Raw genomic sequence first — 21,238 nt, forward strand, 5'->3', positions numbered from 1 at the left:
AATTACAAGAAATGTTAAAGATCTCTTTTAGCAGAAAACCAGAAGCCTATCTGCTGGGAATTACTGATTTGGATATCCCACAAAAAATGAAGGGTATCTTTTTATATGCTAAGGTTGCAGCAAGAGTTCTTATTGCTGCAGAATGGAAGAGTGATGAAATCCCCTCTATTCATGAATGGATTCAAAAATTGACAGAATATGCGGAGCTAGATAGTTTGTCAGAAAAAATAAAGAATAAACCAAAATAGGAATTTGTCTCAAAATGGGAGGTCTTTAAAGTATATTTGAAAAATAATTACAGTAGTTTTTCAGTAGTAGTTTTAAGAAAGACATCAGATTTAAGATAAATTAAGGATTAGTCAAATTAGGATAAAAGTGTATATTGGCAACAAGCAATATATAAGTGAAGTAAGGAATAGACAGGAGGTCAGGTCTACAGTTCAAAGACCAATTTTTGCTTTATTGTTTTGTAAATAATATTGTGTTCATTTTCATTTGTATTTCTTCTTCTTCTTCTTCTTCTTCTTCTTCTTCTTCTTCTTCTTCTTCTTCTTCTTCTTCTTCTTCTTCTTCTTCTTCTTCTTTCTTCTTGGTGTATCGACAAAAAATCAAATAAAAAAATTATTTAAAAAAGAAAAGAAAGCAAGCTCTGGTCCTGGTTCCTGCTTTGCAGGGACTTGACCCTAGATGACCCCTAGTCTCCCTTCCACCTCTCCAATTCTGTTGTTCCAAATATAATGCTGAACTAGATCTGGCATTCTAGCAACCTAACCTGAGGGCAGGATTTGTTGTTTCTGCTGCCTTGCAGCAAACCACCTGGCACCTTTTTCTTGCTCACCTGGCTCCAAGCCACAGGTGGGAAGAGGCTTGTGCCCTCCTGAGATTGCTGGACTGCAGTGCCCATCAACACTGGCAAGGTGGGAAAAAAGACAATCGTTTGCTTCTGAGTTTGGCCTGGTGCGCAGGTACAACAGGTGTGGAAACCTTTCCATCTTTCTGAAATATACTCGGAGTCGAGAATGGATTTCATGCTCTTAATTCAGCTCATAGTGGTGAGGAGGAATGAAAGTTCCCCCAGAATGTCTACTTTATATACATTATTTACACAATGGGCCCCACGTGATCGGCAAATTCCGGGATTCTCCTGTCGGCCAATCAGGTTGTGGATTCACTTCCACCTGGAGCTGGATTGGGTGGCTCCTGTGGACCAATCAGACTGCTGCCTTTTGGATCCTATTCAACTCAGTACATAACACTTTCCTAATCTATTTTGTATTTTTAAAAAAAATTACAGGGAAAAGCTGGCTTACCTGGCCCGATAGGGCTGGATGGTACTCCTGGAGCTTCTGGACCAAAAGGTGAAAAGGTACTGCTTTCATTAGTGTGAAAAGCTGTGGAGAGACCTTCCTGGGAAGATCTGCTGGGATCCATCTACCTGTGTTGGACACAGGAGTAAACTGATGGGAACACATTTTCTCCCTCTGTTGTAACACTAGAATTTGCAGGACATCCAATGGAGCTGGATGCTGGGAGATTTAGAACAGATAAAAGAGTCTTTCTTCACACAGTGCAAACTGTGGAACTCAATCCCTCAGTAGGCAAGGATGGTTTCAGAAGAGGTTTTGACAAATTCATGGAGAGGCCTGTTGATGGCTACGAGCCATGATGGTTCTGCTCTGCTTCTGAATGCCACAGGAGGGGAAAGGAGTCTTGTGTTCAAATTCTGCTTACTGGTTTTCCACAGGCATCTGCGAGAACAAGATGCTGGACTAGATGGGCCATCAGACTGATCCAGCAGGCTATTCCTGTGTTCTTATGAGCATAGCAAGTTGCCTTATACTGAGCCAGGCCATTCGTCCATTCAGCACAATACTGCCTACACTGACTGGCAGCAGCTATCCAGGGTTTTAGACTGGGGTCACTCTCCCAGCCCTGCCTGGCAATGCTGAGGATTGAAGCTTGGGCCTTCTACATGCACAGCAGATGCTCTGCAACTCAGCTATGATTCTTGCCCAAAGATTTACTGCTTTCTGAAGGATGTGTCCTGTTCTATTCCCCTTCTGTTTCTGATGTTCTTATTGCAGATGTTAATATTGCATAGCGTGAAGCTACTGGATGCATAAATTCCTTTTGGAATAAAACACTGTCCAGACCCATAAGTATTGTTAAAAACCTTACTTATGGAACTTCCTTCAAAACAGAACAAAACTCCCTTCAAGATGGTGATTTGTAACTGAATACCTTAATCATGTGATCTAAGGTTAAACACTCACATGTTAGAGCAGAGAATGTTCCCAGTTAATCATTAACTCAGTTAGACCTCAGGAAGCTCTTAATACGTCACAATTGGATTAAACAATTATACTTAACAGTTCATGCAGTGAGTTCTGTTGCTTGTGCAGCCCAAACAGTAGCACCCAAGCCGAAGAGGGATGGATCAGCAGGCTTGAGAGAAGCCCAAGGTTTGCAGAAGTATCACATATTGTTTCAGGAAGTGCAAATTAGGTAGATCCGTCTCTCAGTGCAAACCAAACCAAGTCAACTGCCACACACTTCCAGTGTTCTGAATGTGCTTCCCTGCTTCTTTTTCAGGGCGAGGTAGGACTTGGCCTTTCAGGGACTCCTGGTTTAAAGGGAGCAGAAGGAGACAAGGTAGGTTTCATCTCTGGAACTGTAGCCTTACTGGACTTTACCGACTGGTGGGGTCTGCGTTGCTCCCGGACGGGAGGAAGGAAGTCAAATGACACCGAGGTTGATTCAGAGAAAGAGTTTATTCTGCTCTCCAGATCGCAGAAGGTACTTGCGTGGTCAGTCCACAGCAAGCTTAAAGAAATGTGAAATTTCATGCAGTATATATATCCTCCAGGCACCCTCTCCCCCCTTCCCCAGGAATCCAACCACGTCAGCTTATACACGTAAGTTGGCATCCATGACCATAAACAGATATTCCTGTTCCGGTACTTTTGACCATAAAAGGTTGTTCCTGTTCCTATACTCTTATCTTGGGGCAGGATGTCACCAACTCTAAGAATACTCCTGGCACCGTTCCCAGGTCTCTTGTCAGACCTGAGAAGGTCTGTGCATCTTTGTCGTTAGGATGTAAGATAAGACCCAGACGTGCCATCCCTGCTCCACTTTGGAATGGACAAGGCCATTCATTAGGCGTCACGGACTGATAAAGGAGAGAGCTTTGTTTATACAGCTGTGTTCTTGTTATGCATTTGCTTAAGAGCTCAAGTTAATGGTTTTTAGCTAATGCACCCTTGGAGAAGGAAAAATGGATTTTGGCTCCCGTTTCAAACTGACTGCACAGAAACCCATTCCTTCAGAACAAATTTCTCATTCAAAACAAAGAGGTCCAAGGCAGCTCATGAAAGGCTGAAAAGTGTCTGTTTTGTAACACAAACTCTTTGTGTGATGGGTTCTAATAGGTAGGAGAAAATTACCCCTCCCATGGTGAGTTGAACAGAGTTTAAATTCCCATTCTTAGCAGCAAATTGAAACATCAAATTAGGCTGTAAAGCCTTCTTTTAAACAGGCCCAGCTATGAAGGAATCTGGCTCCCCCTTTTCTTATCCCACTTAACAAAGAATCAGACAACAGACTGTAAAGTAAGTTTAAAATATTATTTACTTGCTCATAGTCTTGCACTGGTTCTCAGCTACAGTAGCAGTAAAAACCATGCAGGCAAAATGCTTATATTTACAGTAGAAGCAGTCTCAGGTATTTGTCCGAGCTGGAGCAAGTAAAGGGCATGTCTTTCCCCATCGCTGGTCAATGGAAGAGAGAGGGAGAGGGAAGGAACAGGAAATACTGATTGATACTTCCTGATCAAAAGAGGAGGGGAAACGACATCACACAGAGCCCTCTCTACCAATCACATTTCTATGGTCTGAGTCTCTGCCTATCAGCAGTACAGCTCTATGGTTGTACACCCCTAAACTTACATAGTAGCAAGAATATAAATTGTTGGGTTGGGCTGCTAAATCTCCCACACTCCTGTCTCTGTTTCTTTTTCAGGGAGCGACAGGCCTTCCCGGATCCCAAGGGCAGAAGGTGGGTTTTGAATGATGCTTTGTCAAATCTGACCGAACGTGGCTGAGATCAGGAAGCGGTAGCAGCTTCATTTTTTGTAAGGGGGCCTCTTGGTTAATTGCACTTATAATCTGATCTCTGGGTTAGATGGCTGCAATGTCCTACACATTGTGCTGCCCTTGAAGATAGTTCAGAAACTGTAGCTGGGGCAGAATTCAGTGGCCAGATTGCTAACAGGGACCAGGTGGTCAAATTTATGCCCTGGGCGCCAATTCATTTCTGGGCTCAATTCAAAATGCTGGTTTTGCCCTGAACATAGGGTGCTGCTTTAGAATGAGACATATCACTGGTCCATCTGGCTCAATATTGCACTACACTGGCTGGCAGAAACTCTCCAGGGTTCCAGGCAGGAGTCTTTCCCAGAAGTCTTGTGTTTGGGCAGTGGGTTGGGGAGAGGGTATTTTTCTGCCTTTAGTCTGCAGTTGTTGATTTTAATATTTTATTTTCTTGAACTGTGTTGTATGTCCATGATCTCCGCCAACAATTTCTAGACCATCTATGTATTCCAACATGGAAACCAGAGACAGAGGTTGTTGTTGTTTAGTCATTTAGTCATGTCTGACTTTTCGTGACCCCCTGGACCAGAGCACGCCAGGCAGTCCTGTCTTCCACTGCCTCCCGCAGTTTGATCAAACTCATGCTGGCCGCTTCGAGAACATTGTCCCACCATCTCCTCCTCTGTCGTCCCCTTCTCCTTGTGCCCTCCATCTTTCCCAACATCAGGGTCTTTTCCAGGGAGTCTCATGAGGTGGCCAAAGTATTGGAGCCTCAGCTTCAGGATCTGTCCTTCCAGTGAGCACTCAGGGCTGATTTCCTTCAGAATGGAGAGGTTTGATCTTCTTGCAGTCCATGGGACTCTCAAGAGTCTCCTCCAGCACCATAATACAAAAGCATTAATTCTTATGTATGGACACTATGTGAGTCAATTTAAAGGTTAATTCACAGCTCCATTTGCCCCCCTCCCCATCTCTAGTGCTGAATTGGAACAAACAGCAATCAGGTATTATGCGAATTGCCTTTTGATCTGATTTAACTTAAAGTCTATTAACGTTCTCCACACTACGTATGAACTATGTACATTTATGTAATCATATATTCCCAATTAATTATCACCTTCTCTCTTTCCTTCTCTGGTGCATATGAGGAGGGCTGAATGCTTTAAGAAATAATTTCAATTTTAAAATTTTTTATTCCAAATAACTAGGGGGAGGGGTGCGAATCCACCTCATATTACCCTATTTAGTTCAGACCTCTGCAATGAGAAATGAGTTGCTGGAGATAATATCTTCATTTTTCTCCCCTTAGGGTGAACAAGGCATGCCAGGCGCAGAAGGACCAACAGGCTTGAGGGTAGGAATGCCAGGGTAACAATGTGGCTGGTGTTTTGGACCCGGAAAAGCGAACAAAAGGCTGAAGGCAAGGCAGCCTTTGCCAGCTTGGTGTGTTTCAGATATTTTGGATTACAACATTCTGGGTTGTGTCTGGGCTGCACCACTGGTGGTGGTAGACCCCAGGACTGATTGCTCTTCCATACAATAACTCCCCCCCAAAAAAACTCATATTTCAGGGATAAGGCTTGGCTAGAATATTTAGATGGAAGGGACCCCATGGGTCATCTAGTCCGACCCCCTGCTGTGCAGGAATCACAGCTAAAGAATAACAAGCAAGTGGCCATCTAACCTCTGGTTGAAAACCTCCAATGAAGGAGAGTCCACCACCTTCCAAGGGAGTCCATTCTATTGTCAAATAATAATAATAATAATTAATTATTTATTATTTATACCCCACCCATCTGGCTGGGTTTCCCCAGCCACTCTGGGCGGCTTCCAACAGAATATTAAAATACAATAATCTATTAAACATTAAAAGCTTTCCTAAACAGGGCTGCCTTCAGATGTCTTCTAAAAGTCTGGTAGTTGTTTATCTCTTTGACATCTGAAGGGAGGGTGTTCCACAGGGCGGGTGCCACTACCGAGAAGGCCCTCTGCCTGGTTCCCTGTAACTTGGCTTCTTGTAGGGAGGGAACTGCCAGAAGGCCCTCAGAGCTGGACCTCAGTGTCCGGGCTGAACGATGGGCATGGAGACGCTTCTTCAGGTATACAGGACCGAGGCCGTTTAGGGCTCTAAAGGTCAGCACCAACACTCTGAATTGTGCTCGAAAACAGACTGGGAGCCAATGGAGGTCATTCAAGACTGGTGCTATGTGATCTTGGTGGCCGCTCCCAGTCACCAGTCTAGCTGCCGCATTCTGGATTAGTTGTAGTTTCTGGGTCACCTTCAAAGGTAGCCCCACGTAGAGCGCATTGCAATAGTCCAAGCGGGCGATAACTAGAGCATGCACCACTCTGGTGAGACAGTCTGTGGGCCAGAAGGGTCTCATCCTGTGCACCAGATGGAGCTGGCAGACAGCTTCCCTGGACACAGACTTGACCTGCGCCTCCATGGACAGCTGTAAGTCCAGAATGACTCCCAGGCTGCACACCTGGTCTTTCAGGGGCACAGTTGCTCCATTCAAGACCAGGGAGTCCTCCACACCTGCCCACCTCCTGTCCCCCACAGTACTTCTGTCTTGTCAGGGTTCAACCTCAATTTGTTAGCCGCCATCCCATCAGAATTCCCCCCCGTAATGTTTAGTTGGACTCTTCTTCCTTTTTGTTTGAATCCTTTGGTCTGGATCCTCCTCCTTGGAGCAGCAGAAAACAAGCTCGCTCCATCTTCTATGTGGCCACCCTTCAGATGTTGGAAGATGGTCATCACATCACGTTTTTCTCAAATTATGTATTAAAGAACGGCGAGGCCTAAAAACTGTCCAGCACAAGAATGAGAGTCCTGACCGTTGCTCAGACCTGAGTTCTGAGTGCATGGCCCACACCTGCCCCTCTCGGGGAGGAAAAAATCCCACAGTCCCTTTTCCTGCAAAGTGTGTAGTGTGAGATGCTTGCAAGCTAACCTCTTCCATGGTTCCAGTTACAGATAGGTAGCCGTGTTGGTCTGCCATAGTCAAAACAACAAAATTTCCTTCCAGTAGCACCTTAAAGACCAACTAAGTTAGTTCTAGGTATGAGCTTCCATGGTCTTTGCTATGGACAATGGTGTTTTGTGCTATCTTCTTTTTCAATCTAGGGCAAAAAAGGCCAAGATGGGGTCAAAGGAGAAAAGGTAAGGTGTCTATTACTTTCATCTTATAGATGGAAAAGTACAGTATGTGTTTTTGTAGCATAAAATGAGAATCTGCGGTCTGTCTGTTGCAGGGCGAGCGTGGAGAGGCAGGGGTGAAGGGTCTTCAAGGAATTGCGGTAAGCCTCTCTTCATCCGAAGCTGCCAATTGCCTGATATTTTGATGATCTTCCCCAACCCATTTCTGAGTTTTCTATGACTGTCAGGAGAGTTCAGATAACATGATCTAAATTAAGAACCCTCCTTTTTTCCAGACAAGGACAAGCCATCAGCTCATAAAGTATACAAGCAGAACATTCAATGCACCCTTCATTATTTTTGCTAGTCTGATCAGAGAAACCACATCGTTGTAGGTAATCAGACAGTTATGTCCATCTTCAGAGGAAAGATGGGTGCTGAACAGCAACAGGACCCTTTCAGTAGATGTAATGGTTATATGGGGCTGCTCGTGCGTAAGTTGCCGCCACTCCTGGCTAGGTTGCCTGGTTAAACCTTTTCCTGGCTGGATAGCCCTTCACTTCATGGCTGTTTCAGTCGCTAGCAGAATCCGTCAGTGGGCGTTTATTGAACTTCTTCCAGCAAAGAAGTTCTTTGATGCCAAGTCTACGCCTACTTTCCCTGCGCGGAAGTCTTCTGCGCAGGGTGGGTGTGGGTAGCGGAGGACCGGTGCTCTCCCCGCTGGTCTCCGGCGAGGAGTCCTGGAGCCCCCTCTCTGATTCCCCCATCTGTCCCCCCTTTATCCCTGGTGTTATGCTGATTTCCTTCCCCAGCCGATGAGTCCCCTCTCTCCCTGCTGGGCCCTTCTCCGGCATCGCTTGGGAGCCTCGCCTCCACTGCTGGCTGCGATGTCAGTTCCCTGACAGTAGTGATGCTGCATTTTAAAAATGTCTTTCTCAGAGATGTCCGGCTGCAACCTTCACTGTGTTGTAGGCACCAAGTGAGGATCGCTTTATTTTTAATGACAAGTCATTTGGATGCCATCTGTTGCCAGCAGTATTATGGGCTGCAATCATCATAATCATCATCTTCCGCCATTTGATTTGACTGGTTGCATTTTAAATATGCATTTAATTACTTTTCTGTTGCCTGAAGCTTCGAATTTTCCACAATCAGATTATGAATGGGAATGATATATACAGTACATAAACAGTACATATCTTAACAGGCCAACCCAGATCATAAAATTGCAGAGTTGGAAGGGACCCTGAGGATCATCTAGTCCAGCAATTCTCAACCTGTGGGTCCCCAGATGATGTTGGACTACAACTCCCATCATCCCTGACCACTGGTCCTGCTGGCTAGGAAAGATGGGAGTTGTAGTCCAACAACATCTGGGGATCCACAGGTTGAGAAACACTGATCTAGTCCATCCCTCTGCAATGCAGGAATATGCAATTGTGCCATACGAGGATCAAACCTGTAACCTTGGCATTATCAACACCACTCTCTAACCAACTGAGCTATCCAGCTCCAGCCTCTGAAAAGCAGTCAACTCCAGTTAAAGACTCCGCCCCCAGACCTTCCAGGCTCCTCCCACGACTGATGAGATTTCACAGGCCCCACCCCTGGAACACCAGGTCCCGGCTTAGCTTGACTTGTCAGGTTCTTCTCCTGGTCTCATCCTAACTCTTAACTCTTTGGCCCACTCTACTTTGGGGCAACCCTCTTCTCCAACAACAGCAAAGTTTACAAGTGGGGAAAAAATATAGAGAAACACATATTTAAATTATACAATAAACCAATTCTACCAAAACACACACATTTTCAATTTCTCTTATTATTATTTTTTAGGGTCTTCCAGGTCCCGTTGGGCCCAAAGGAGACCAAGTAAGTGAGAACAGTGTGGAGAGGCCATTGGATCACAGTGGCGAGAGGAAATTGGGGTGCGGAGTCATTGGGCGGCCAGAACTGAGGTTTGATGCTCACCTGGAGTGTTCATTGTGGACGTAGGCCATAGCATTTCAAGCTGTGGGCACATGGGTTGGGGAACCTTCGGACTGCAGGCCAATCATGGTTTACTGGGGGCCCCAATTTGGCCCATGAAGCTACCGCATTTTTCATTCTATAAGACGCACCAGACCACAAGACGCAGCTAGTTTTTGGAGGAGGAAAACAAGAAGAAAAATATTCTGAATCTCAGAAGCCAGAACAGCAAGAGGGATCGCTGCGCAGTGAAAGCAGCAATCCCTCTTGCTGTTCTGGCTTCTGGGATAGCTGCGCAGCCTGCATTCGCTCCATAAGACGCACACACATTCCCCCTTACTTTTTAGGAGGGAAAAAGTGAGTCTTATAGAGAAAAAAATACGGTATTTTCCCCATCTCAAAAAAATTCACAAAACAAAAAAATTAGCATGAAAATCCCTGAAACGAGAAGTCATCGACTATAGAATTGCATTAAATAACAAAAATAAAAAAAATCAACCTAGAAATAAACAGAGACTTTGCGAGATGCCGGCTACAAAACTCATTTCACTGAACTAATCAATTTCCTCAGAAGGAAATAAAGAAATTATAAACCTTAAATGATTTTAAGTGATACCAAACAAACTCAAGAGCAGGGCTTCCTCGAGTTTACAAAGAAGGTATGAAAACCTCAATGACAAGTTTTAAACATAGCCCTATTTAAGAGAATCAAGCAGTAGTGATAAGAAATTTTGAGTTTCTGCCCTGTTTTTGAGTTTGTTTGAAACTTAAAACCTCAATTTTGTATTACTATTGCTTGGTCCTCTTAAACAGGGCTATGTTTAAAACTTGTGAGGTTTTCATACCTTTCTTTAACATCAGCAGTCAGGAGTGCTTCAGCCCTGTTTTGAAACTCAAAACCTCCATTTTTTATTACTACTGCTTGGTCCTCTTAAATAGGGCTATGTTTAAAACTTTTTTAGTTTCTGCCCTGTTTTTTGAGTTTGTTTGAAACTTGAAACCTCAATTTCTTATCACTACTGCCTTATAGGGCTCCCTCCTCAATTCAGTTGGGCTTTCAACCCAATACACTTGACCTAGAATTGCACCCTTAACACACCCTCTCCTGCTAACCCTGACTTTCCTCCTTCCTTAACAGGGCATCCAAGGATTTCCTGGTGCTCCAGCTATGGGTGTAAGTGTATTATTATTATTTTTTTGCAGTGATTAGGAAGGTTTATCCAGCCCAAATCATAATAGTTCTGTTGGAGTGGCATGCAACAATATCATCAGAAGCTGTCTTGAATTAGGTCAAACCCTGGGTCACTTCAGCCCCATATTGTCTACACTGACTGGACCACTTATAAACGCCATCTCCAACTCCTCAAAAGATTCCATCAACGGTGTCTCTGAAAAAATTTACACATCCCTTGGGAAGGCAGACGAGCTAATTGGGAGCTGCCCAGAGTGGCTGGGGAAACTCAGCCAGATGGGCAGGGTATAAATAATAAATTATTATTATTATTACTGGAATAATAATAAATTATTATTAGTAGTACTGAAAGAAGCAAAGATCACCAGTGTCGAAGCAATGATTCTTCAACATCAACTTTGTTGGACTGGTCATGTTGTGCGGATGCCTGATGATTGTCTTCCAAAGCAACTATTCTATTCCAAACTTAAATATGGAAAGCGTAATGCTGGTGGTCAACAAAAGAGGTTTAAAGACTCTCTCAAGGCAAATCTTTGAAAATGTAGTATAAACACCGGCAACTGGGAAACACTGGCCTGCGAACACTCCAGTTGGAGAACAGCCTTTGCCAAAGGTGTCATGGGCTTTGAAACGGCCTAGAATAGCGTTTGTTTTGCTGTTGCATCACACTGTTGACACATGTTCAGCTTGTGGTCCGCTAAGACCTCTTTATTCTTTTCACACACACTTCTGGCAAATTCTCACCGTGATCACCTCCTGCCTGAAAACCTATATCCCCACTGTGGAAGGACGTGTGGATCCAGAATTGGCCTCCACAGTCCCTTACGGACTCACTGTTAAGACCGTGTTCATGGAAGACAATCTTACTCAGCTATGAGTAAGAGAAGAAGAAGACTGACTGACAGAGGTTCTCTGGGGTTTAAGACGGGGGGTTTTCCCAGCCCTAGCTGGAGATTCTGGGGATTGAACCCAGGCATAGCTGTCAACTTTTCCCTTTTCTTGCGAGGAATCCTATTCAGAATAAGGGAATTTCCCTTTAAAAAAGGGAAACATTGACAGCTATGAACCCAGGCCCTTCTGCATGCAAAACAGATTCTCTGCTACTGAGCCATGGCTCTTCTTCATACATGCCATTAGGAGTGTGAGATTTTCCATGCCTGCCATTGGGGGTCATTATATTCCTGGCCTTTTCCTGGAGGAGCAGCAGTCCCTGGAGCACAGAATAAGATGTGGAAGAAGTCGCCATTGCCAAGCAAGCGAGGCTAAGATTGGGTAGAGAGACTCACCTGTGGTTTCTTTGTCTACAGGTGGTGGGACCTTCAGGCAAGAAAGGTGCCAGGGTAAGTGGGGCAGGGACATGCAAAATATGTGGGAGGCTGTCCATTTTTGGGGAGGAAGACAATTTTTCCAGGAATGTTTTGCAGGGAAGCTGTGGATTAAAGAGCATTGGCGGGTGTTTGCCTTCTGTGCCATTAAAAGAGCTTTTTCGGATGAGATCTTCTTGGCTGTCCTCCTAAGGCTGATAACACACCATTCAGAGAGAAGTATCACATCCAGATGGGTGGCTTTCAAATCTTTAATCTCCAGGAGATGCTCTGCAACATCATTGCACTTGTCAAGGAACTGTGGATTCCCTTGTGTGGCGCAAGGGATATTGTGGGCATGTACGCGGGTGGCGCTGCGGGTTAAACCACAGAGCCTAGGACTTGCCGATCAGAAGGTCGGCGGTTCGAATCCCCGCGACTGGGTGAGCTCCCGTTGCTCGGTCCCTGCTCCTGCCAACCTAGCAGTTTGAAAGCACATCAAAGCGCAAGTAGATAAATAGGTACCACTCTGGCGGGAAGGTAAACGGCCTTTCCGTGCGCTGCTCTGGTTCGCCAGAAGCGGCTTAGTCATGCTGGCCACATGACCCGGAAGCTGTACGCCGACTCCCTCGGCCAATAAAGCGAGATGAGTGCCCCAACCCCAGAGTCGGCCACGACTGGACCTAATGGCCAGGGGTCCCTTTAACTTTACTTTACCTATCTCAGCTTTCCTATTTTTGTGGGGGAAGGGTTGCTCCTAATTGCATGGAGGCTGATGCTCTGCTGGACGTGCCTAACAGAGGTCAGAAAAGCATAGAATTGTAGAGTTAGAATGTACCCCGGGGTCATCTAGTCCAACCCTTGGCAATGCAGGAATTTCAGCTAAAGCATCCCGCTCACTCCCCTGTTCTCACGCTCAGGTGTACACGAATATACCTGACAACCTCTGTAAGGCCTTGCTGTCAATGGGTGTGGGGTGTGCACAGGGCCGGATTTAGGTTTGATGAGGCCCTAAGTTGCTGAAGGTAATGGGGCCCTTAGTATGTCCAGCTGTCCTTTGTCAACAACACATTGTCACTGTTTTTTGTGTTGAATATATGCTATGTGGTAATTTATGGACCTAATAGGTATCTAAAGCCATTTGCACAAAATAGGTATTTTATCAAAGTAATAGATATAGAAATGAGCAACCCAGTGATATTTTAGGGAGCAAGCTAGAAGGCGGGGCCTATTACTTACATCATAGGGGCCTACACAGCACAAAACACTGTTGCTTTATGTAGGCTTTATTTTATTTGTTTTTTATCTTATACAGTCATACCTCATGTTACGTTTGCTTCATGTTACGTTTTTTCAGGTTGCGTCCCGCGGCGACCCGGAAGTACCGGAAAGGGTTACTTCTGGGTTTCGCCGCTTGCGCATGCGCAGTAGCGCTAAATCATGCTTTGCGCATGCGCACAAGTGCCAAATCGTGCTGCACACCTGCGCAGATATGGTGCTTCAGGTTGTGTTCTTTTCACGTTGCAAACGGGCTGCTAGAACGGCTCCCGTTCACAACCAGAGGTACCACTGTACTTTGGAAATGTACATCCAGTTTTTATTTTTCATTTAATTTTGGGGGGGGACCCCCAAAAGAGTGGGGCCCTAAGCTATAGCTTGTTTAGCTTATACATAAATCCGGCACCAGGTGTGGACTCTAGAATACATCCAGCACTCCTGTGCTGTTGTGCAATTGTGAGGAAAGATAAAATAGCAATGGGCCCGACTGCCTTTTAGGAGATCTCATTGGCCATCACTGCCCAGTAAACCTTATAGAACTCCCCAGGACACAGTTCGAAAAGCACTGCAATTCCCTATCTCTCTCTCTCATCACTTTATACAGGGGGATTTGGGGCCAGTTGGCCCCCCAGGTCCAAAAGGAGACCCAGGGGACCAAGGAGAAAAGGGGGAGAAGGTCAGTGTATTTATTATTTATTTAAAGTGCTAGCCTTTTGTTTTTCTGCAATTGTCACTTGCCTCACAATGTGAGTTCTCCGGGAGATTTTATGTATGGATGCACCACTTTTCAGGGGAAAGGCAGCTTATGAAAGAGATTTAAAAAAACAAAAAGTACTTTAAAAATACAAGTAAAAGCAATCCAATTGCAAAGATAAAAGAAAAGAAAGGTCAGACGTTTGAAACGGTTTGAAAACCCAACTCCCAATGCCTTTCTCAAAATGCCAGTTGAAACTAAAATGGCCCTGAAGTTTGCTTTTCAAAGGGCTACATGTGCTTCTCTTTAGGAAGTAATTTTAATTATCTGGAGCCACCACCAAAAAAGCCCTGTTTTGATTGCCCACCAGCATGATGGAACTTGATGGCTGGTGTGTGAGGAGGGCCTCAGAGGCTGATCTTAAAGCCTAGGCTGGTTTATATGATCGCAGGCTGTCCTTCAAATCACTTGGTCCCGAGGCATTTAATGCTTTGAAAGTCAACGGCAGCACCTTGAGACTCAAAGGTCTACCATCATCACTGGTGTCCATATGCAGAAATTAAAGCTGCAGAACCCCTGTCCTGGCCACATCTGGTTTGGTCCCCAAATAATGCTCTGAGCTCCCTTTTCTTTCAAACGGGTTACCCCCATTGCATTTTAGAAAACAGAAAAACAAGCGAGCTCTGGACTTGCTAGCCTGCAAGAGTATTTCAGGATACGGTGGAAAGGGTTCAAAGTGGGCTGAATTTTTGCCTTGATCTCTGCAGGGAAGCCCGGGATTTGGCATTCCAGGACAGTTGGGGCTGAAGGGCGAGCCAGGAGAAAGGGTGAGTCGGAAAATTGGGCAGAGTGAGTGTCCATCAAAGGAGGAGAGACAGGAAAGTGAGGGCAGAACTGGAATGAAGCGAATCTGGCTTTTGGGAATGTTCCTCTCCTCTCTGCCCTTCCAGACACACCGTATTTTTTGCTCCATAAGACGCACCTGACCCTAAGACGCACCTAGTATTTAGAGGGGAAAAGCAAGAAAAAAAATATTCTGTGCAGAGCATGTAAGTGGCTCTCGCTTTTCTTGCTTCAAACCCTTCCGTCCCTCCTTCCGCTTCGCCGAGAAGCCAGCGGAGCAAGCTGCGCAGCTCTCGTTGAAGCCAGCAGAGCAAGAGCGATAGCTGCACAGCACCTCTTGTTCTGCTGGCTTCCCAGCAAAGCAGGATGAGGGACAAAAGGGAGCCCTTACAAGGGAGCCCTGAGCAGAGCCTGGCAGCGGCTCTTGCTGGCTTTTCCGGGAGGTGTGGGAAGGGACAGAGGGCAGCCCGTCAGTCCCTTCTCCCACCTCACGGAAAAGCCCCCAAGAGCTGCACACACACTCTGTGTGGCTCTTTAAAGGGAGCGCTGAGCAGAGCCTGTATGCATCCCATATGCGAATGCAGGTGGGAGGCTCTGCTTTAAAGAACCTAGCGTGTGTGCGGCTCTTGGGGACTTTTCCGCGAGGTGGGAGAAGGGACTGAGGGGCTGCCCTTCTCCCTCCTCGGGGAAAAGACCCCAAAAGCCGCACACACGCTCCATGCAGCTCTTTAAAGGGAGCGCTGAGCAGAGCCTCCCGCCTGCATTCACTCCATAAGATGCACATGCATTTCCCCTTACTTTTTAGGAGGGGAAAAGTGCATCTTATGGAGCGAAAAATACGGTAATTTGAAAGCTAAGTTTGTGCGTTTTCCTGTGCTAGCTTGCACATGGAGCAAACACTGCCTTGTGCATATACATATTTTAATTGATAGTTTGATTTATGGGGTTTTTTAATTTGATAATGTTTATATAAACAACCTTGCTTTCTGGACTGCCATGTTTTGAAATGAATCAGCATTTGAATAACAGGATAGGAAGCTGGCTTATACGTAAAGTCAGAACGTTGGTTCGTCCAGCGCTGACAGGCAGCAGCTGTCTAGAGTTCGAGACAGGGAGATGCATGCAAATCAGATGTTCTGCCACTGAAATACAGCTGTACCCGTAAGTTAGAGGAGGATACCTTACATTGAGTCAAACCAATGTCCCATACATCTCAGTACTGACCTCAATCTGCAGTCTTTGCAAGTCCTGGGAGTTTGGCAGGCTAGATATTTAGAGGAACAACATTCTAGCCGTATTCCCTGGCACCCAGGGGTGGAAACAGGACAGTGCCAACCTTGTGAAAGCCTCTCTTACTGTGGCGGTGGCTTCCACATTCTGGCGAGATCTCGCAAGAGTTCTACGAGACCTCACAAGATTTTGAAGGGCTTGAAGGGACGCGAGTGGCGTTGTGGGTTAAACCACAGAGCCTAGGTCTTGCCGATCAGAAGGTTGGCGGTTCGAATCCCTGTGACGGGGTGAGCTCCCGTTGCTCGGTCCCTGCTCCTGCCAACCTAGCAGTTCAAAAGCACGTCAAAGTGCAAGTACATAAATAGGTACCACTCCAGCAGGAAGGTAAATGGCATTTCCATGCGCTGCTCTGGTTCGCCAGAAGCGGCTTAGTCATGCTGGCCACATGACCCGGAAGCTGTACGCCAGCTCCCTCGGCCAATAAAGCGAGATGAGTGCCACAACTCCAGAGTCGTCCGCAACTGGACCTAACGGTCAGGGGTCCCTTGACCTTTACCTTTAGCAAGATCTTGCCAGATCCGCCACAGCTACCTCTTGTTTCTCCAGGGGCATTCATTTTTGCCACCTGAGGCGGTTGCCTCAGCCTGCCTAATGGATGGGCCAACCCTACTAGGATCTCGGTCACTTCAGGCATTCATTCATTTTGGTTGTTAGTGTCTTCCCCGCAATTCATGTTTTGCCAGTGCATGTGGTATATGCCTGACTAACCTTTTCAATAAATTTAACAGGGAAACGTTGGCTTGTCCGGGAAGCCAGGGCAAAAGGTGAGGATGCAGCTGAACAGTGCAAGGCGCAGAATACTTTAACAATACTTTTTAGCCAGGTTATTCAGAGAATTTCACGTACGGTATGTCACCAACTCCGACAACAAACCTGAAACTAAGCAGGTATTTCTTTTAATCTTCATAGCATATGGACTAAGCTACAAACTACAGTCGTAGTTATATAGCAGGTGCCTTTAAGTGCAAAGTGTGTGGTTTAAATGGATTGTCAGCATGGTTCATTTTAAAATTTGAACTGGATGGGTTTATTCCCTATCCTTAAGGAGGTGTGAGACAGCCTGGCTTTCATCCGGACCCCAGTGTACGGGCAGGGGAGAAAAAAATATCACCACTAGACCAGGAAAATCCTGCCAACCTAGCAGTTCGAAAGCATGTCAAAGTGCAAGTAGATAAATAGGTACCACTCCGGCGGGAAGGTGAACGGCGTTTCTGTGCACTGCTCTGGTTCGCCAGAAGCGGCTTAGTCATGCTGGCCACATGACCCGGAAGCTGTATGTCGGCTCCCTCGGCCAGTAAAGCGAGATGAGCGCCGCAACCCCACAGTCGGCCACGACTGGACCTAGTGGTCAGAGGTCCCTTTACCTTTACCTTTAGACCTGGAAAAAGCTCCCATTGGTGCCAATGGGAGCTTTTTCCCCTCTGGAGCTTAAGAGGTAGGGTTTTTTCAGGACCCTGAAGAGGGAGGAAAAGGTAAAACTTCTCTTCTTTGTGCACTATACTCCAGATAACAACTGACACACACATTCTGCAAGTCAGAATAAGGTTGCTGTTGCCGGGGGAGAAGGGAGAGAGAGGGGCAAAATAGACCAACATCTTGGCTGTTGTTTACTTCAGGGGGAAACTGGTCCAAAGGGTGAGAAAGGTGAGCAAGGACCGTCCGGAAGACCTGGGGAGCCCGGCCTAAGAGGTAAAGATGTAAGTAGAAACTAAAAGTACAAATCTGGGGAGCTGAATTTTGCGATTTCTGAACCAATGACTAGGCGAGGAAGTATGTGGTTATTTAGCTCAGGGCTAGCCAGCACAGTGCCCTCCATAAATTGCTGGATTACAACTCCAATCATTGTTTTTTCAAAAAAAATTTGTTGGTTATTTTAACATATCATTTAACATATGTCATATAACATAACTTCTTATCTTATACAATGTTTTAGACTTCCATCAACACCTCTGATGATTTTTCGTTCTTTCTCACTTATTCTGCATTTCTTAATTTCCCTATTACTCTTAATTATCATTATCTAATAATTTTCCTCATAGTCTTTCTTGCAATGTTTCAAATAACCCTCCTTTCAAAACTTCTTGCAGTCCTACTAGCGTAATCTGTTCATTACCATTACTTTTCAAATAGTTCACATATTTACTCCAGTCTTCTAAGAATCTCTGGTCCCGCAGGTTTCAAACCCTTCCTGTTAATTTATCTAATTCTGCATAGTTCACCAATTTCATCCCCCATTCTTCTTTCGTCGGTACAACTCCCATCATTCTTGACCATTGGCCCTAGGCTGCTGGGAATTGTAGTCTCTCAGCCTCCCATCCCTGCTCCTGATTGTGAGATCAATTACATGCAAACATAGTCCTGTATCTCAATGACTTTTTGCTCGGGGTAAACGGGTACGAAAATCTGGAACTGCAGGTTGTAACCGCAGCATATTAAGTGACAAAGGAACGTAGGGATGAACATTTCAACTTGTTGACACTAATTGTGAAACTCTGCAAAAGCGGATGCTTTGAATTCATACCAGGGAGAGTCAGGGAAGAGCGGATGCCTGGGGTCCAGGTAACAGCTTGAGAAATCTAGCCTTCCTTCTAATCCATTGCAATACAAACCCACTGAGTACTTAAACCAGGGGTCGGCAATTTTTTTTAGCTGTGGGCCGGTCCACTGTCCCTCAGACCTTGTGCTGGGATGGAGAAGCCGCACCAGTGGGGGCAGGGGAACTGGAAGAAGAGGCGAGGGGGCAAGTAGTTCTTCTCCCCCCCAGCCCCAGCTCAGCCCAGACCCAGCCACTGCGCTTACCTCCCAGGGGCTGCCACCGCTGCTGCTTCTCATGGTTAGCAGAGCGAGCTCATCCGCTCCGCTTTCTGGCCCACAGGAGCACCCAGGCGGTGGCGGGAGAGGGAAGGTGAGCAGCGCAAAAGGGCTGGCTCCAGAGAGGGGCTGCTCAGCCAGCTCAGGAGTTCAGCGTACACTCGAGTAGGACCCTGGCAGAGACACATGCCCGACTGGCATGTTCTCTCCCTCCTGGTCTTTCATTCGGGAGTTTCAAAAGCTTTCTTCAGCCCGAACATCACAGCGACCGATGCCAACCGACACCGGTACACTTAGGGATCCGCAGAGTTTGCGCACCTTGCATGACAGACCTCAGCAACTTAGCATTTTGGCTAATCTACTTTATTTACATATAAACACACACAGAGCACTGCAACATGACTCCCTCTCTCTCTAGCATCAGACAGCAAAGAGAAAAAGACAAAGGACAATAATCCCACTTCATGGAACACAAACATCCTGTCTCCGTCACTTCCCACTTTGTGGAGTCGAAACATACACCGTTAAGTGATAGAAAAAAATCCCATAACTGCAATCATGGAGCAGGAATTCTAACAAGCCCAGCCCCTTTCCTCCTCTAGGCAGGGCGAGGAGAAGCCAGGAGGAGGGAGGGAGGGAGGAGGCGCCATCGCTGTGTGTGTGAGGGATGGGGGGTGGATGGAATGGCGCAGGGGGGAAACGGTGCAGCCTGAACAAACAGAAGCCCCACGCCGATCCACGGACAATCCGTGGGCTGGATCCTGAAGGCAATTGGGCCTGATCTGGCCCACGGACCTTGGTTTGCCGACCCCTGACTTAAGCTAACACATGTAGTTGCATCGACAATTTTGCTCAGTTTTCTGGGGCCTTTCAGGGCATGGTAACGCACAATCATAATGTCTGTGTAAGATGTTTTAATAGGGCATACCAGGGCTTTTTCCCCAGACAGAACTTAGTGGCCCCTCTCAGATGTGTACCGCTGCCATTATAAGAGGACAAGGCAGGTGCTCAAGTTGAGTTTCAGCACCTCTTTTTCTAGAAAAACAGCACTGGGGCTTCCTGACATTACAGGGGTGCATCTACAGCTCTGAAGCTCCTAAGAGGGTTTTGCATTGAGCATCGGTCCTTCTGTCCTTCTAGGGGGAAGCAGGCCCTCCTGGTGAGACTGGAGAGAGAGGAATTCGGGTAAGGAATCTCTCTGGACTTGCATGCTGCTGAGACCTCAAACTCTCCATAGCTACCCAGCGAATCCTCTTTTCCTGACACACTAGGTTTTTATTTACCTACAGGTAGTATTTTGATGTATGGGGATTTTGTGGGAATGTCCAGGGATGCAGGAGAGGATGTATTGCTTCATTATAGCCTTTCCAACTTGTGTAAACAAGTTCACAATTTAGCAAAGTAACATTCCCCTTTTTAAACTCACAGCGGATGCGTTTGCTCAGGGTCGCTAAAGCCTCTATAATAACTGTTCTGGTATTTTCCCCTTATTCCCTCATAAAAGATAAGACACAACACAGTCTTCTATAAATGTATAAAAAGAGTTTACTCACACATCATTCTGTTCACAATCGGATCCCAGAAGGCAGACTTAGCTTAGAAAAGTAACATAAACCTGGAAACTATGTCATAAGGAGATCCCTTTGTCCTCTCTTGGCTGGAAGAGAGCATCTTTGGCTAAGCAGATGTTGCTTCTTTGACGAAAGTAATCATAGAGATGGTGGCCAGTCCTATGCTTTTGTTACCTGCACAGGTGAGGCCACGCCCACCTCTAGTCACATGCAGAGGAAGTCTGTCCCAGCCCAGAAGGAAACAGGAAGTTTACCTGCTGGCTGGACAAACATTCCTCCCCATGTGTAAACATGTTCACTCTAGGAATGTTGTACTTGACTGCTCTTGTGTTTCACATCCCACAGATTTGTCTACCCAGGAGCACTCAGTGCTGTCAGTAAGACCCTTGTCCACAGCTCAGCCCCACAGGCGGAGCAAACTCAGTGAGAATCGAGCCCAAATTGCTCATGTCCCCTCAATTCTTCTGCAGGGTCCTTTGGGTCTGCCAGGACGTCCCGGAGAGCGAGGGATGAAAGGAGAGGCGGGAGAAACGGGCAAGGATGTAAGTTGGATACCAAGAGGATTGTGCAGTGGGGGTTGGAATAATTCTGGCATTTTTGACAGCAAGTTGCCAGAATATTAATATTTTCAGCACTACAGCTTGCCTCGAAGAAGAAAGATCTACAAATCACATAATGCAGGAGTGCATTTATCTGGCTTTTGGGATTCACCCAAGGCCCTGCACGTGCTCACACTTTCCTCAAGTGCTTTTGCCCGCCTAGAACGTGTCCTTAAAACTGATGTCATGTCCCTTGTTTTTCTGTATGGAGGAGGGAGAAATGTGTGTGTGTGTGTTTAGAAATCTCTGGCATGGCTTTCTGTGCAAAGCTAAGAGTGGCCCCCATTGCTCCGCCCACTTTTGCCTCTGGCCCCGCCCACCCCTGGCATGTGGCCCTTGGGCTGAATAGGCCTCTTGCCGTAGTCGTGTTGCTGAGCAACAGCGTGCAGAGCTCAGTGGGGCGGGAGGCCAGCCGACCAGAGGAGCCTTTGAGATGTACTTGCCTAGAGCTAAACTCAGCA

The 21,238-nt window shown here is 46.2% G+C and overlaps 1 protein-coding gene across 1 annotated transcript in view; it reads left to right on the forward strand.

The window, feature by feature from the left end:
• The window catches only part of LOC309379803 (uncharacterized protein), a 206,376-nt gene that overhangs the window by 80,866 nt on the left and 104,272 nt on the right, over window positions 1–21,238 (forward strand). Inside the window, exons 32-46 of the mRNA XM_081929256.1 lie at window positions 1,295–1,366; window positions 2,593–2,652; window positions 4,021–4,056; window positions 5,401–5,445; window positions 7,219–7,254; window positions 7,347–7,391; window positions 9,064–9,099; window positions 10,334–10,369; window positions 11,695–11,727; window positions 13,574–13,645; window positions 14,431–14,490; window positions 16,525–16,560; window positions 17,413–17,493; window positions 19,748–19,792; window positions 20,649–20,720. Coding sequence (XP_081785382.1) covers window positions 1,295–1,366; window positions 2,593–2,652; window positions 4,021–4,056; window positions 5,401–5,445; window positions 7,219–7,254; window positions 7,347–7,391; window positions 9,064–9,099; window positions 10,334–10,369; window positions 11,695–11,727; window positions 13,574–13,645; window positions 14,431–14,490; window positions 16,525–16,560; window positions 17,413–17,493; window positions 19,748–19,792; window positions 20,649–20,720 — 765 coding nt within the window. The remainder of the gene's footprint in view (window positions 1–1,294; window positions 1,367–2,592; window positions 2,653–4,020; window positions 4,057–5,400; window positions 5,446–7,218; window positions 7,255–7,346; window positions 7,392–9,063; window positions 9,100–10,333; window positions 10,370–11,694; window positions 11,728–13,573; window positions 13,646–14,430; window positions 14,491–16,524; window positions 16,561–17,412; window positions 17,494–19,747; window positions 19,793–20,648; window positions 20,721–21,238) is intronic.

This window comes from Podarcis melisellensis, assembly GCF_964234715.1.
Source record: "Podarcis melisellensis genome assembly, chromosome: 10".
In the NCBI taxonomy this organism is placed as follows: domain Eukaryota; kingdom Metazoa; phylum Chordata; class Lepidosauria; order Squamata; family Lacertidae; genus Podarcis; species Podarcis melisellensis.